Source organism: Ptychodera flava, chromosome 9, assembly GCF_041260155.1.
Source record: "Ptychodera flava strain L36383 chromosome 9, AS_Pfla_20210202, whole genome shotgun sequence".
NCBI classification, from domain to species: Eukaryota; Metazoa; Hemichordata; class Enteropneusta; family Ptychoderidae; genus Ptychodera; species Ptychodera flava.
In genome coordinates this window covers 29,782,764-29,800,327 of record NC_091936.1, presented here as the reverse complement: position 1 = coordinate 29,800,327, position 17,564 = coordinate 29,782,764, and the positions used below count along the sequence as shown (strand labels likewise).

The 17,564-nt window shown below is 37.7% G+C and overlaps 1 protein-coding gene across 1 annotated transcript; it reads right to left on the bottom strand.

Annotated features, from left to right (window-relative positions):
- Window positions 1-9,019: 9,019 nt before the first annotated feature.
- On the bottom strand, window positions 9,020-17,352 carry LOC139140611 (glycoprotein-N-acetylgalactosamine 3-beta-galactosyltransferase 1-like). Its single transcript, XM_070709963.1, has 3 exons — window positions 17,097-17,352; window positions 12,463-13,134; window positions 9,020-10,322 (listed from the first exon to the last, which is right to left on the bottom strand). Exons 1-3 carry the CDS (start codon window positions 17,256-17,258, stop codon window positions 10,209-10,211), a joined length of 948 nt encoding a protein of 315 aa, XP_070566064.1. The 5' UTR covers window positions 17,259-17,352; the 3' UTR covers window positions 9,020-10,208.
- Between the last annotated feature and the right edge of the window lie 212 nt (window positions 17,353-17,564).

Sequence of the window (17,564 nt, the reverse complement as noted above, 5' to 3'; positions counted from 1 at the left end):
TCCCCAATTAATGAGGTCAAGGTCAATTCTTCTCAAGATGGCATTATGGGTAATTTCGAACCATTTATTCATGATGGTTTAATATCACTTTCTAGTGCTTTGTCTTCCGATACCGCTGTCAAAATTTTAAGAGGTACCGGGACGTCCAAATCTCTTTTGTTGACATGCAGATATTCTGCCGTTTTCTGAAAATTCATTTTCAGGTTCTAAAGTTCTTATTAAGGGGATAGATTGAAGTGACTACATTCTTGTTCCTCTCCATAATGTCTATTTGTCTACGGACTTTGTTTCTGGACCTGTGACTTAAGGTATTAGGCCTTTTTGCCTTTTGAAGGGATTCACCTTCTCCTTGGAAACGACCTTGCTGGGGACAAGGTCATTACAAATCCACTTGTGACTTATAAACCTAGTTTAAATCAGGATGCAGAGCCAATTGAGCAGGAAATGTCTGATTTGATGTATTCTGCATGTGCTGTTTCTCGAGCCATGTCAAAGAAAACTTCTGAGAATTAAAATATTCTCAAAAATGATGTAACAGACGTTGACTTAAATTACACTTTTCCAGTCAGGTGTTTGACACGGATCATTCCGTTATCCTTAGTGGATTCGAAACTTCCAGTAAAACTTCTGCTGACCGAGGTCAGACATTTTTTAGACCAAATCTCATTGCAGAACAACACAAAGACCCAGATATTTTGTGTTTGTTTAACAGGGTTGTTGACGAAGCTGAAACTTAAGATAGTCATTTTTGTTATTATGCAAAAATGGTATTCTCATGCGAAAATGGAGACCTCCAGATGTCTTGGGTGATGGTGATTGGGCTATAAAACATCAAATTGTGGTTCCAAAGCCCTACCGTGCTGAAATATTGCGCCTGGCCCATGAAACGCCCTTGGCTGGTCATTTAGGAGTCAATAAGACCTATCATAAAATTCTCAGTCATTTTTATTGGCCTAATCTCAGGCAGGGTGTTGTACATTTCTGTAAAACTTGTCACACATGTCAAATGGTAGGAACGCCAAATCAGACCATTCCAAAGGCCCCATTTTACAGCCAATTTCTGCATTTTAAGAAACATTTAGTTGGATACTCATAGACTGTGTTGGGCCCCTACTAAAAACAAGATCAGGAAACGAGTTGATGTTGACAATGATGTGTACATCTACCCGGTTCCCAGAAGCTATACTACTGGGAAATATAAAGGTAAAGACTATAGTGAGAGCTTTAATCAAGTTTTTCACTTTATTTGGCCTTTCTAAATGTGTCCAGTCCGATCAAGGCTCCAACTTTATGTTTAAAAATTTTCAACAAATCAGTTAGGCATTAAACTGTACCCTCTTTCGTCTATCACCAAGAAAGACGGGGTGCTTTCGAGCAATTTCATGAAACCTTGAAAAATATGATTAGGACCTACTGTTTTGACACAGAGAAGCAGTAGGATGAAGGAATTTATTATCTGCTCTTTGCTGTTAGAGAGTCAAGTCTAGAGTCTCTTGGTTCAGCCCATTTTAGCTATTGGACACACAGTCCGTGGCCCACTCAAGCTTTTCAAAGAGAAATTCCTATCAGACGACAATGATTATGTGAATATTTTACAATATGTATCAGATTTTCGTACAAAGCTCTCTAAGGCATGTGAATTAGACGGAGGAAACCTTGAATCATCTCAGCGATCAATGAAAGTAAAATACGATAAAAATACCTTAAAACGGAAGTTTGAACCTGGTCAAAAAGTTCTAGTTCTTCTTAAATTACATCATAATAACACCTGACAGGCAAAAATAAAAACAGTTATGCCACATGAATATGCTTAAGCCATATTTAGATAGGAATAATTCTACTGTAAAACAACCTGTCAGTGCAGTCAGTACAAACCATTATCAAGGTAGCGATATTGAAACTGACTTAAGTGAAAATACTTTTAATTCAAAGATGGGCTTGGTCAAACTCCAGAATTCAGAAATCCTGGAGAATCTTGAGTCAAAGTTGACACACCCCCAGCCTTCACAACAACAACAGGTGAAAGAACTGATCAACGAATATGAACACTTGTTCAGAGATGTTCCAACAAAGACAAACATCATATATCACGACCTTGATGTCAGCGTCAGTAAGCCTGTGAAACAACATCCATACAGACTGAATCCGACGAAAGCGAAATATCTCCAGGAAGAAGTCAAATATCTGCTGGATTAGGACTTTATTGAACCCGGTAAAAGTAACTGGAGTTCGCCGTGCATAATTGTGCCAAAACTATATCAAAGCTATCGTATGTGCACGGACTACAGGAAAGTCAACACTCTCACAAATACAGACACTTTCCCAATCCCGAGGATTGATGACTGCATCGATCGAATGGAAAAAGCCAAGTATGTGACAAAATTTGATCTACAAAAGGGATTTTTGCAAGTCCCTCTGTCGGCTCGTGCTCGTGAAATATCCGCCTTCGTTACACCAGAGGATTGTTCCAGTACAAGGTAATGCCCTTCGGAATGAAGAACTCTCCGGCCACATTCCAACGGATGATTAACGACGTCATATCCTAACTATAGAAGGATGCGAAGCACACGTCGACAATGTTGTCCTGTACAGTGACACCTTGGAGGAACACACCAAACTCATGCGGAAGTTCTTTGAGAGACTGAGCAAAGCAATGTTGACTGTCAACCTCGCCAAATCTGAGTTTGGTTTGGCAAGGGCGACTTACCTTGGACATTCTGTAGGACAGGACGAGGTAAAACCTATTGATTCCAAAATCAGTGCAATTTCAAGCCTCTTCATACAAAATTGCAAGAGACAGCTGGTTATTACAGAAAATTATGTTCAAATTTCTCCACCATTACTGAGCCTTTGACTAACTTACTTAAAAAGAAATTAAAGTTTGCTTGGTCAGAATAATGCCAACAGGCATTTGATGCACTTAAAGCCATACTGCAAATGCTCCAGTATTATCTGCACCAGATTTCAGTTTGCGTTTCAAATTAACTGTAGATATTAGTGATGCGGCTGCTGGTGCTATTTTATTACAAGAGTATACTCATGAGATAGATCATCCTGTTTGCTACTTTTCACGCAAATTTAACGAATCCTGGAGAAACTGCTCTACTATTGAAAAAGAGTGTTTATCTTTGATATTAGCTTTACAGCATTTTGAAGTTTATGTTTATACTTCTTCAAATCAGTGAAGAGTGGTTTATATTGATCACAACCCTCTTGTTTTTCTGCAGAAATTAAAAGGCAAAAATCAGAGATTGTTAAGATGGAGTTTAATGTTACAGGAGTTTAACCTAGACATATCAAGGGCAGAGACAATTTAATTGCAGACTATTTCTCTCGCATTTAGAGCTTATTGTTTGGAACTTTTACCTTCACCAAGGTCACCCCTGGGTCTTGTCAAGCAAAACTTCCCTAGTTTTGCGTGAAACATTCATACTTAACCCACTGGTATGGTCGATTCTACATGTATTTATCCCGAAAGGTTAGCAATTTATGACAGTCGGGCGAAATGATTAAAATCTTACGTAGAGACGTAGGCGACGGCAACTAACGAATAAAGCAATAACAAGGGAAAGACGAACGCACCAGCCACTCTCTGTATCTCATTTTAATTACACTGGATTGTTGGAGGCGTTCAACATTTATGCGGGTTTTTTTGACGACAACAGCTGACAAACTTTGCCAATTATGTTGGACAGTCGAGTATGTTCGACATTGTATCGGCTTGTCATCTGTTATTAATCGATCTCCATGAAACTTCACATCATTTACAGATGTATTTAACACCATGCAACAGTTGTTGTAAGGTTTAGAATCCGTGACAGGTCGCCGACCAATGGCAATTATATTGGGATTTAAATATGTCATTTTTAATAAAGGACTTTGAGTTTTTAGTTTTAGTCCACGTTATTGTGAATAATAATGAAATAACTGCATGTTTTTGAAACAAATGTTCCTTGCTGGCATACAACACCCGCATACATTCTCCAATTTATTGACTAATGTATTTTCATTCATCGATGATAAAGGCTTTCTCGTGCTTAATACTTCTACCTAACGCTTTGATATGCAATAAAATAATGGGATCTTATATGGCGCACATATCCACAAGTACATGTGATCATTATTGTTACCCCTGGTCACTGGACCTGATATGATACTACTCGATTCCCAGGGGAGCAAACAACAGCTCACATGTGCAGCCAATCAGCGCAGCAGCAGGGCTAAACGCACACTTGCAACCACTGTCCTATACCAGGTACCCATCACTCCTGGGTGGCGAGAAGCAATGAGGAATAAAGTGCCTTGCTCAGGGACATAACACTATAGCCATGTCGGGGCTCGAACTCACTCACCATCCTGTGATCTTGCGTCCACTGCTCTAGCCACTGGCAAATGATGCCTCCACAAATATACGATATACGATAAGAAATACATAAGGATATGTTGTACCTAAAATTTCAGGGTTTGTTAGTCTGAATCTCACAGTGGTCAATTGTTGGCCGCAATTTTTACCACAACCAAGTGGACCACTTTGCTCTTGAACAAAAATGGACCTTCAAGATTTATCCCAATTATCGATATTCAAGCGGATTTCTCGATAAATGCTGTGGCATTTGCATTCCAGGCCCTATGCAGTATCAAATTATTTGAAATGGGTTCATTCCTAGGAGAGTTTCTTTTTTCCCTTCTTCAATGTTTAACTTTTCAAATATTTTCGCATGTCCTCAGTTGTAGGCGAAGTGTGTCGACGTTACAGCAACGTATATAGCTACATATGGTTTCCATGACAAGTACACAAGTATATAGTTTTCGCGGAACAACTGTTTTCTAGTGTGTACGCAGCCCACGTATACAGATGACTTTTAACATAACCGTTTTCATTGCAGACATCACATGAAAAAGGAGGAATTTCCCACAAGCCGTCAACCAATAGAGTTCCTCCCATCGTGCTCCAACATAACATGTTTTCTGACGTACATAGCTGGTAACTGATGGCGATTAATGCAGAGAAACACTGATTTTGTTATTAATGAATGAAAACTACCAGTTTGTGGAAGAAGAACTCAATTAAACACGGTTTTGCAAAGAGATTGTTTCAACCCTCTGGCCACTGTCCCCAATCTCCGCAGTGGAGAGACCATTCCTTTTTAAGGTTGCGTAATTGCCTTATTTTGCAGTGTAAACTGATAAATTCTAACCATATGTGCGAAGCATGAAGCGAAGGAAGGACCGTCACAGACTTCTAACGGTAAAACGCGCCCCGGGACAGATTTTCGGACTCTCAAACTTTGACAATACATTTCTGATCTACCAAATCTAGGGCTCATATTGAAGCTCTAGGAGTCAATAAAGTCGTGACTGTAAGCGACCATTTTAAATTTCAAATATCATTCAATTTAAAGTTATTTGTTTCAACAGATCCATAATTGCACGGAGACACCCGACTTTTAATGTTGACTTTGAAAAAGAATGGTTGAAAGTTTCCTGAAGGAAATTTTAAGCAAAAGTTGCTTTCAATTACTAGGCGCATACAGCCTTAACTCTTTATTTTGATTCTTCGTAGACCATAAAGCTAATGACATGTGAGGAAAATAACACGATCTTTGAAAAAATATGCAGGCAGTCTTTCCATATCATATTTTCGTCCTTCACCAATGGCACGTTGCTGTCAATAGATTACTTGTATCCAAACATGTTTAAAAGTTTTCAAACTGTATAGCAATCCGTAGGTTTTATTTCCTGTACTTCATGTTCATGAAAACTAAATGAAGATGCACGCAAGGAATAGCCTTTGTAAAATCGATCTGTTTAATGCTTCAAGGCGTTAAAAATGCTATATATTCGTTTTTGTTCAGCATTTACTTTTCAAGTGTCCTCGCAGGAGGTAACTAAAAGGTAGTATGCGATACTTACGAAAGAAAAGGGCGACCTCAATTTTTTGACTGGTGTATGTCTTCCCATCAGTATACAGGATTGTTCTAAGATATTTATCGACTGTTGTTCAATTTTTTTACTGCATCGGAGACTAATCAAGCTAATATCGAGGACTACGACCCAACAAGAGGCCCATTTCAATGAGCGTCTTTTTTGCGTTCCGTACTTGTCTTATCGAGGGAGTGCACAGATGTTGTGAAATCGTAAATGAGTTCCGCACTTGCCCTTACAAAACAACTCCTGACCAAAATTGAGTTTTCTGTTGGCGAATTTAAACAAGGCGACCATGGTGTTTCCAGCCGATGAGAAAATTAATCATATATCGGCTTACCAAGCCGGAATAGAACTTACGCAACATTTTCTTCTTGTTGACAAATGTGCATGAGGTATCTCGACTTATTCAACACACTGGTCAGGACAATTTGTGAAAGGGTATGTTAGCGAAGAGAGAAACACAATTCCTTTTAAGAGCGAATAAACATCTTTCGGATTCTTCGAAATGTTTTCGAAAAATGCCAACATTCGTACATACCTGCTTCAAACTCAAGTCTCTTGACTCGTCTGTTTCCCTTTGTCTCGTCGGTGAATAGAGAAACCACCGATTAATGCACATAAACAGTGCTGTTTGAAAACACAAAAACAGCACCAGAGCAGCAGCCTTCTTAAAAAATCGGTGCGACCTGATTTGACAATCCATGCCTTATCAATTGACACTATTATCTCAACCGGGCCTCAAGCACCACATAGACAAAGCATTTTCCCTCTGAGAATGACATCAGTTGTACATCTTCCCATTGGCTGTAATATTGCTTACTATGAGCTTGAATTAAGGTTATAGTTCATCATCGTATTTAAATATACTTTTGATTATTCACGCGTATCATATTTAATGACATCGTTCGTATGGTTCAATATACCCAGTACTATTATAAGTCGTGCGTAAAATTGATTTTAATGCGCACGAGTGCTTGTATATTAAGTACGTATGTGTACGTACATACGTTCGTAATACAAGTATGTATGTATGTATGTATGTATGTATGTATGTATGTATGTATGTATGTATGTATGTATGTATGTATGTATGTATGTATGTATGTATGTATGTATGTATGTATGTATGTATGTATGTATGTATGTATGTATGTATGTATGTATGTATGTATGTATGTATGTATGTAGGAAAACTAAGTATTTTAATTCCTTGTGCCTACAGTTGAATAATTATCATGGAGTTTCTTAGGTAAAGTGTTAGGGTAGTGTTGCCATTTATTGTCAAAATATTTGGTTTGAAACTACTTCTCTTGAAGCTTTCAAAAATGATACGTAATACTTACATGACGTTATAGAATACTTTCGCTATGCGTGTCCACAGGTTGATACGTTACTTTGTCAAAAGACATAAACTGATACATAGGAGACTGTAGTAGCTTCTGAGTATCATAAAACATAAAGCAGCGTCGCACATAACCAACATACTTTTAAAAGCAATATTTCTTGTCAAAGATGACATAAAAACCCTTTCATACACATATATTTTCTAAAAGCAGAAAATCTAAAGTTTAGAATGGTAGGAATAGTTTACTAAAAAGACGAAGAAGGTACATATTTGGGGTAGAAAACCTAACGTTTGGTATCAATGAAAAGGCTTAAGGATGATCGAGTCACTCGCTAGGTCATCACAGCTGCAAACAAAAGCACGCGCTCTCTACGACGTGCGCGTCTCACTGTACGGGACCGTGCTCACTGTAAAAATTACACCGTGGTTTTGATAGAAACCTATCTTAATACAACTTATTGTCAGAGCTTTTAGCATGAAAGAGGACATTGTTAGTGATGTTTGAATAATCATTATATTATCTTCGAGTTGTAAGTTTTAAATGTTTGAATGTCGATATATTTACAAAGTATTTATTGCGCAGTAAATATCCCAACAAAATTATATGAAAAGGACATATTTCTTATCAAATTGTGATTTTTCCTGTTTCACATATGGGGACGGGCTGATGTTCAGCGATGTAGCATTGTAAATAGGCTGGTGACCCCATATTTTCATTTGATGCATATAATGTGCAATATCTGAACAATAATTTATGTGAAAATAAACAAAATTGTTGGATTGGAAATCTAAACAATTCTACAAAGTATGGATAAGGCGTGGTCATTACTTTTAAGTTTGCAACAGCTTTAATTGTTGTTTTAGAAGGCCTGAGAGGTGATATGTAAATTCTTATTCTCATTTTCCGCTGAAAAATAGCTAAAACTTTTCATTTAGTATTCATTGTGGTTCACAATTAAATAAAACCAGTGCAGCATTTCAAGAAAAGAACTAACAGTAAATATATCGGGTTGGGCAACGCTTACGGGAGATTCATAATTTCTGTCATTGGAATGGGATAAAGTGGGTGTATTTCAAATCCTTCTAGCTGCCAAATTAATATGGTGACATTTTGATTTTTTGTCGTAATCTCATCCATACATATAAGTCTTACTGTTAGAGAAAAATAACGAAAATTGTTGGTAAAAAATTTAGTTGCTCAATCACCCTTAAGAAAACTTGATACTTCTTTATAAGATCTAGTATTACATTTTAAACTAGAATATATGCAGAAAAACAAGACAATTTATTGTTGCATTATCTTTTCTCATTTTTAAATGACAGGGGTTGAAAGACTGACATTCAAAAAAGTTATTAAAATCATGAAAATCAAAATTGAAATAATTCGTATTGAAAATGTATGATTTTCATTGCCAAACAAAATTGTTTTTCTGTCGTATAGTATTTAAAGACCACTGTGTGAAAATTTCACCAAATTTGACCCAGCAAGCCAGTTAATTCTGTTTGAAACGTTGAACATGGAAGAAAAAAAGAATGGAAGAAATCGGGCGATTTGTATAAATTTATACTTCTTTCTCACCCACCTTATGACTGCTTGTCATGCAAAAAGGTTAACTCTACTAGTATTTTGAACTTTGGTCGATAAATTAATGAAAATTGAATGAATCTTTGCAAAGAAAGGTGATTTTGAGCAAGATAGGCTGTGTTATTCGCAATGCCACATAAAATATAAATGAAAAACACAAATTGAAGTTGAACAGGATAAATTTTTATTTGGAATAGATATAATAGATATCTATAACTTATCCAGCATTCCAAGTCAATGTTGAACCTCTGCATATATCTGCATAATAGTCAGAAATATAGCCGTGACCTTTACATACCGCATATTTAACACCTACTGGATTAAAATTCCAAAATAGAGTGATTGAGGGATTCCAGTTCAATACTGTGTATACTGTGCACTGATAGTATTGGGTGTCCGTTTCAAACATGACATCTGAGCAAACTACATGTTGAAAGCGAGATCGTTGCGCAGTCACCTCTCCCTTTAACTTTTAAACTATTAATTTAAGATTCAATACTTTTATACTTTTCGTAAAATACTCTTATTGGTTCAAATTCAACAGTTATCTTAAAGGTTAATGCTCGTCAGTTCTAGATTTGGTCTCTGGACAATTAAAATACACAATATAAGCAATGCGTTCTGCCTGCCTGCAGTTAGTAGAATTTTCCTGCCCATGGAGGATGTAAAATAACTTAATATATACTTTCTGTGGTAAATAGGGTATTGAAGCTTGTTTGTTGCGTTGTTGAATTCGATTTACATGGAGATGGTGGCGAGTAATTATATAAATTATTGGCAAACTCTGGTGTATACCGACGTGAGAGAGGGTGTATAAGTATTGATTAAAGTCTCATAGTTTCATCAGGGAACATATACTCACGCTCAATCGCAGTTATCAAATCTGTCTCGGTCTAAACATATCGTTTGCAAATCACCTATAACTGTTATCCACAAACTTGTTTACTTGGTCGTGATGGGTAATCTTGTTCCCCGCAATATCATGTACACTGCCCTTCACCCGATTGTGCATTGAAAATGCTGGCCTTCAACCCATTTTGTACTCATAACACTGTCCTTCATCTTATTCAAGAGAGACCACGCTGCCCTCACTAAATTCTTCACTGAAATCTTGTTCTCATACTTTCTGCGTAAAGAAATACCGTTAAATTCGCGAAGCGTGAAATGAAACTGCATCAACAAATCAAATGACTTTCTTTTGAAATACGGACCAACAGTATTATGGAGACGACTTCTAGTTTCTTTAACAATAATGCACCATGCATCTACGGCTGCTGCTGATGAATTTTTACGAGAGAGAGATTCTTCACAGATCCTCACTTTTAGCTCGTAATTGGCTCCACGTGTCCATCAACATCTCTGTGATTGAGGGCGCACTTTGTACAGCAGATAATCAAACATATACATCTTCGAAGGAGAAATTTTATGCATGCTCACTAGATTCTCCGAGCAGCAATCTTTGCCCTGGAAATGAGAGAGAAATAGAGGATGGATAAAGAGGGTAGACAGACAGACAGACATACAGATAGAATGGCAGATAGAGAGTGGTGGAGGAAAAGAAAGCACAGTTAAAAGAAGTGGTAAATTATTTATCGCGAGGAAAAAGATGATCCGAAACCACATACCAGAAGACAAAGGTCAAAATGTTTCTAGACATTTCTTCTGGAAATAGCATAGATATTCCGGGCTCGTTTTCTCTTTACTATGATATAGTCAAGTCAACCAATAAAAGCTGTGGCTTTTTCGCTAAAATTCGCAGGGATTATTTATTGTGAGCAGAACAATGTACAGTGTCAATCAGTTTGCATGATGGTGGCTTTTGTTACCGGAAATACACATTTGTACTTGTGTTAGGCCGTAGTTGTGGAAATTCATCTTCATTGTATAGTTTTGAGCTCTTTATAGCAAGTAAGAATACATTATAACCGGATTTTTAGCATACAATTCTAACAGCTAAAGCCACTTTAACCCTTTTTGAGCGTAGTGATGGCGAAGCTTCGCTCAAATATATTAAATTATTGATGACATAAACGATCCTCATAACACATTTGCAATGGTCTGAGAAGAGGTCTGTACCGCCATACACCCATAGAATCCATTCCCCGATACTGATTTCATGCTGTGTTCGGATGTAGGGTCTATGGCTCGTCCTATATCGTTTTCTGTATAGGCGCATTGTGTCTAAAACGTTGTGTGACTGCATAAAATCTGCCTTTTCTGATAACTAAAATGAAAGGTTTATGGACAGAATTGCCATTCTAATTTCATAGACGTAGAGGCAAACTTCAACAATTTTAAAATATATTGCTGGTTGTAACCATGTCTGAAGGAAATAGCGTGGTTAGGACAGAAAAAGGTCGCATCTTATCTGAGTCTGTTCTATTTTTACTATTTCTGTTCTCTATTTGATCCTATTCTTCCCTTTTACTATTCTATTCCACACTGTGTGCATTCTCTCTCACTGTTTAATGTCTTCCAACAAATATCAGGCTTTCTCATAATCTCTGTCGTTAACTTTACAAACAGCCAGAAGAACACGTGGAAGGATCCCACAATCACATTTTCCAACAGTAGGGATTCCTATGGGTACTAACTGTGCTCCCTTGCTTGCCGACTTATTTCTGTTCACATGCGAGGCAGAATTTATCCAGAACCTAAATCAAACAGAAAAAACTGGCTGTAGCTAGAACTTTCAACTTAACATTTAGATACATAGACGATGTTATTTCAAGGAATAACTCCAAATTAAGTGTCTATCTTGCTATGATTTATCCTCCAGAAGTGAAACTTAACGAAATTAAAGAAACGGCCTCTTCTGCTTCATATCTGGATATTTTCTTTGCATTTGATTTTAATGGTCACCTTTCGACTGGGCTATATGGCAAAGGAGATGATTTCAACTTTAGTATCATCAATTTCCCACACCTCTCTCTAACCAGCTTATGGGATATACATTTCCTAGCTTATTCGATATGCAAGCGCATGCAGTTCATATGATGATTTTGTAGAGATGCATCTCTCTTACAAACTGTTAAATCAAGGTTACACCAGAGAAAGACTTCTCTCTACATTGAAGAACTCTTTTGCTGGTATCGCAAGCTGATAGACAAATACAATATCTCTCTTCGACAAATGATCGCTGATGGCATCATTGACTTTGGACCTTAGTTGGTGATCACCACCTATTTGACAAACAGATTGATATATAGCGGGTGCCACATGTGGGGCAGGATGCGCTTACTATTTTCGAAACGCTTGACATCACTTCTTTGTCTTTTGGCCAGAGGTCCATATATCTTTCTTTCATGAATTTGACTTTGTTGTGTGTATCGGTAACTTACTGTCTGTTCTGTGCTCTTTTGTGTCCATATTTATGACTATTGTATTACGAATTATGACATAGTGTTATCGGATAATGGATGGGTATATTTGTGATTATTTTTCTCAGTTACTTTATCCATAGCCAATTATTTCAATATCGTTCCTATCATATTATAAAAGTTTATCTATTGTTCAACTTTTATTCATTGATTAAGGGTAATCTAAAGTAAACCGTAATAAGAGTTTACATACGATAAGCTCGGATTAAAAATTAACGGCCTACCTGAACAGTAGGATAATATTCAATCTTGCGCTTGTACTTAGGTACCGACATATCAAAGTACATTTCCACTGAGATGCGAAAGAATCGATGTTTTCCATGGTCGTCCCTCGAATCGCGATGTGGAACACCAAGCCTCTCCAAACACCGGCTCATTGTAACGTCTTCGTTACCTTGTTCTCGCTGAGAGCATAAAGAAGCGTTTTTCAATCCGACTTCCACCAGTTTTCTCAGCGTTGCCTTACTGATCACATACCCTGCACCTCCGTCCGCATGAGTGACGTTGAGATTGTTTGGGTTCTTTACTCTGTCACCAAAGAGCATGAGTTGTGTCGTGTTTTCCCGTTCCAACATTTTCCGCAGATTTTCAACGATGACGTATGTGTCGTCATCGGCTTTCATAAACCAATCAGCGTCGTTGATATGGTGTTTATAGATGTACTTGAAAGCAGCCTTTACTTTTCCCCAAAGGAAATGACGACCTTCTGTTACATTGAGACTGATGATCGTCTGGTTCTGATTTGTTTCACTGCTTAAAAACAACATTTTATCAACTCGTTTGCCCCAAGTTTCTCTCACTGCGGTAAGGCGTTCGCCATTATCGGGTGTGGTGGGTATGAAACACAGTATTCGCACGGGTTCTTTGTCGGTCAGGCTCGCCTCCTTAATATGAGGCTGTAAAGGAAACAAAGTCAATACCCCTTAAGAATATTTTCCAGCGGTACCATGGATATCGACAGAAACTGTGATGATTGAGTAAATACTGAAATAAATCTATACATTAATATAACAAGAGAAGAACGTCTTATCGTCAGGGAACCATCATTTAATATAGTAAAAAATTGGCCGACTAGCGGAAAATAACAGTAAAAAATTGGCCGACTAGTGGAAAATATTCTGTGTACAACACTTGACAGGAAAAAATGATAGATGAACAACAGGTTCCTTTCACAGAAATCTATATACGGCCCTTGACCATTGTTACTTGGTCGATGACATCAGAGGCAAGAACTTCTTTTCTTTTTTCTAGGTTGTTTGCAATATTTCAGAGGAAAGGCATTCTTCACAATCTAATCTGTGTTTGTTTAACGTTTTGAAGATATCACATCACATCACTGATCACATCGTTTGACATTTAGTTCTGATAAGCAAAGTTAGCCTGCAGCTTTATCGAAGGCTTCGTTTTCGAATATTGGTCGAAAAATTTTATAGAGGTAATTTGGAATTACTGCGTTTGTCTGCTTCTGCGTCAGCCAATACGTATAATTATATTACGAAGCCCTGCCCGTCGCATTTTGATTGGTCGAGCTGAACCACGCGACTGACCACAAATACACAGTAACGGTTTGTTTACATGCCCGTGAATATGAATAATAATATTAACAACTCAAAGTATCGTATCTTTACAGCTCAAACGTAAATCATAATCAATCACAAAATAAAATGGAGTACTTGTAGATCAAGTTGAGATACTTTTTTCTGAAAGCATCTCCGGATTTGCCAATTTTTTACAGCGCGCGTGACAGTGCGTCGCGTATTGCTCAGTTCCTGTGGCCCAGTTGTCGTTTGCTCCTTAAATTTTTGGAAATTTTGACGGTTTTCTTGGGTTCGCTGATAATATAATGGAAATAACAGGCTCCGCTCTCACCGTTAACGTTTATTTGAGGGCGCGGGCTCGAGGAAAGCCAAATTAACGGGCTCGGCAAGCCTCGCCCGTTAATTTTGGGCTTTCCTCTCGCCCTAAGCTTGCCCACAAATAAACGTTAATGGTCAGCGCGTCGCCCGTTATTTCTATAATACTACCAATGCTTCATGCTATTGCCGTTTCATTGAATAGTGTGACGGGTTAGAGCACAAGAAAACATGAATAGTCTCCTCCGAAAACTTAGTCGTCGAAAGGCGTATAAAACAATTATAATTTCCTCAACAAATAGGTTTGTGAGCCCTCCCAGGAGGCAATTTGCCATCCTAACATTGAGCAAATGCCCAACCTGCTTTTATGTCTAAAACCTATGTGGTCAGGCAAATACGTGTTATTTTGGAAGGTCTTTGATTAAACATTAACAAGCATTGCATTACTCCGATATTTTCCACTTAAACTGAGGCAATGCTTACCAGTCTATGTTGCTATTCATTCCATAAGAACTTCTAATTTTCAGTGTAAAAAGCACTTTGTCAGTATTGACGACTGTAAGGAACATGATGTTAATACACGATTGGAACTAATTTAGGATAATTGGATGGTGAAGTAATGTCGGTTTAATCTGCAAATGTAAGCTCATCTGCTTTTCTTTTTAAGTTAAACAGTTTTTCATGAGTAATTTGTTGTATTGCAACATTCAGCTATTGGACACATAACACTTTCGAGAAACTTGAAATATATGAATATCCATTTATCCCAAATTAATTCCAATCGTGTTTATTAACGATTTCCGAATCATAGGCGAGTGTACATCACCATTTTCATCGTGAGCACCAGCTCTGAGGACGGAACTAAAATATTGACTCTGTATACTTGCTATCATGGGATATTGATTTATTATACCGAACAAATGCATAGCAATAGCCACAGAACAGAGTGTTGTCACAGACAGGGTGTCGCCGTCGTGAACTATTGCATTTTCCGATCGTCATAGCTACAACTGCTTCCAAATGTGTTTAGAGTGATGTAAAGGTAAGTAACTTAGTCTGCCTCATTACATCGTTGTCACAATGTTCTTCTTCTCTAATTGCTGTAATATTGATAGAGATTTATTCAAACCTTTATTTGGAATTTCGGCAGCAGTGGTAAAGACTGCTCAAGTATGATGTTGGGGTTTTAGGTCGTTAAAATATGTATTTTTTTCATTTTTTGATATTGTATTCAATAGAAAACGTATTCAGCGTAACATGAGGCAACAAACTTTACACAAAAAAGGTTATTTTATTGTTATAAAACAAAGTTAGGTTTTCATGATTTTATCTTTCTCTGACGATCCGTTTTATAAGAAATTATATAAGATATCTTTATACTTTGAACAGTCATGTAAATGATGTATGTGTTTTTAAACTGTTATGTAAAGGATATATTTGACATCACAAGTATAACTAAAACTACAGTGCCCCATCCATATATTCTTTGGGCATGTCATAACTTCCCTATACGTTTTGCTGCATTAACATTTCAGTGAAGTGTTTAAAAATATTACAGTTGGTCTCCCATTACACAAAAATAGCAACCCTCACCCTGGTTCACGCCCGAGACTGTTGCATAGAAAATCGTGACCCTTCCCACTCACCAAGTCCCTTAGTTACTATCACTGACTTCCAGCGGCAGCTGCTACATAATAGATGACTGGGCTGCAATACAGGAACACTGTTGTCTAAAAGACTGACATTTAGTCTTTACATAAATGATACTCGACTTCCGATTTTAAGCACATTAATACTATAATAAACACATCGCAGTCGGTGTAACGCACCACGTAACAATACACGGCATATGGCATTTACTGCGAGATCCGCATTCCACTCTGATCAAGAGAACGCCATCTGGCAGAAAAGATTATTGCCAGTACACTTAATCAACATTGTCCTCTCTCTGCTGTTTAAGTATCCAAAAGGAGAGAGATAGCGTCATGGAAATTCGGAGCCCTGTATTAAAATTTTTACAGAATTGGGATATTTAACTCGCGAATCTGCCCTAGAATTCAATAACTGACGTTTTGGATATGGCAAAGCACTTGTAAACTTTTTCAATCCGAAAGTTTTACATGCAAGATAAACGGGTATCCAAAAATCATTTGTTAAAACTGTCAAAAGCCATGCCACATATTAATTCAAGCAGCATATCATAACACAGCACAACACAACACAACACGGCTAAACATAATACAACACAACACAACACGTCATAACACATATAATACGACAAAACAAACACAACATAACACAACAAAGCACAGCATTGCACAGCACACAACAGATTATAGTGTCTTATTAATGTACATCACCCGAGATCAAATCTGCGATATGAAAGACATTTAGCTAGGGCAGCTCTCAGCAGAAAGCTGTGGAAATGAATTTTCTTCGGTTTCTCTGCAGAGTTGCCTCAGTCACCGGACAGTTCTCTGAAAAGTTGCACGTCCGGTAAGAGATAGTTAAACAACAGATGCACAAAGACTACCCTGACTGACACGAGTTAATTTACTTTTGTTAAGTCGATTTCGTGACTGGCCACAAAGTCGAGGAATTACAATTTTTGTCTTCACAAGTACAATGCATTGCGAAAGAGAATCCGAATTTCTCCCTCGACGACGAGGAGTATACTTTCGTGGAGATGACACTGATATTGCCACCTATATTTAATACAGGCACATACCGACAAACTATACTGGACATTCGATCGGTGCATCCTAGCTAATCTGACCAGATGATGTAACAGCATACTTTGAAGGAAGCTATATATATAATTGTACCTGACCCTCTGGGAATTTTCACACGAAATATGCTCTCATTCTTAACAGCGGTAAAGATTAATTAAAAAATACTAACCAACCTATCATATGTTCTCAATCACGCTAAAACTGCTCCCTGAGTTCAAAAATAAAAATTGAAAGTAAGTTAAAAACCTGATGAATGTACATATTGTGACATACCTCCCTCCGACCGGCCAGCCTCGAACTTAAGTCTGTGGACTCCGATGTCTCTGTGCATTTCCTCGGTAAACTGAGAAGCAAGCGGTTCATGCCAAGAAACAATACTATTTGAAGACACAGGAACAGCACGAAAGCAACACTCTTCTTCAATTGCAGTACCATGCTTTTGTCGAGTGATACTATTTATCGCAGTCGTGCAGCGACAGTATCGAGTTTGCTGTCATCAAGACCTCAGGATTGCTGCCTCTGGGACTGAGTTACTACACTGTCTCTAATCCTATTAAATTTGTGACAACTGATATAATCGCCAAAGATTAGGCCTTATCATGCAACATTCACACGATATGATGCATGCTAATAGTAGGAAATATTCTGTAATTCATCTGTGCTTATTAATGATTTACAGCCATAACCGTTGTCATGCCTCCCACGTGTTCTTCATCTTTTGCTTCATTTTGCGAATTGTGA

Excerpts from the sequence above, each read along its gene's own strand:
- LOC139140611 (XM_070709963.1), bottom strand. The coding sequence starts at position 17,258 with ATGGTACTGCAATTGAAGAAGAGTGTTGCTTTCGTGCTGTTCCTGTGT. Across the intron at positions 13,135-17,096 it reads GGCTGGCCGGTCGGAGGGAG|CCTCATATTAAGGAGGCGAG; the intron begins GTATGTCACAAT and ends TTTCCTTTACAG. Across the intron at positions 10,323-12,462 it reads AATATTATCCTACTGTTCAG|GGCAAAGATTGCTGCTCGGA; the intron begins GTAGGCCGTTAA and ends TCTCATTTCCAG.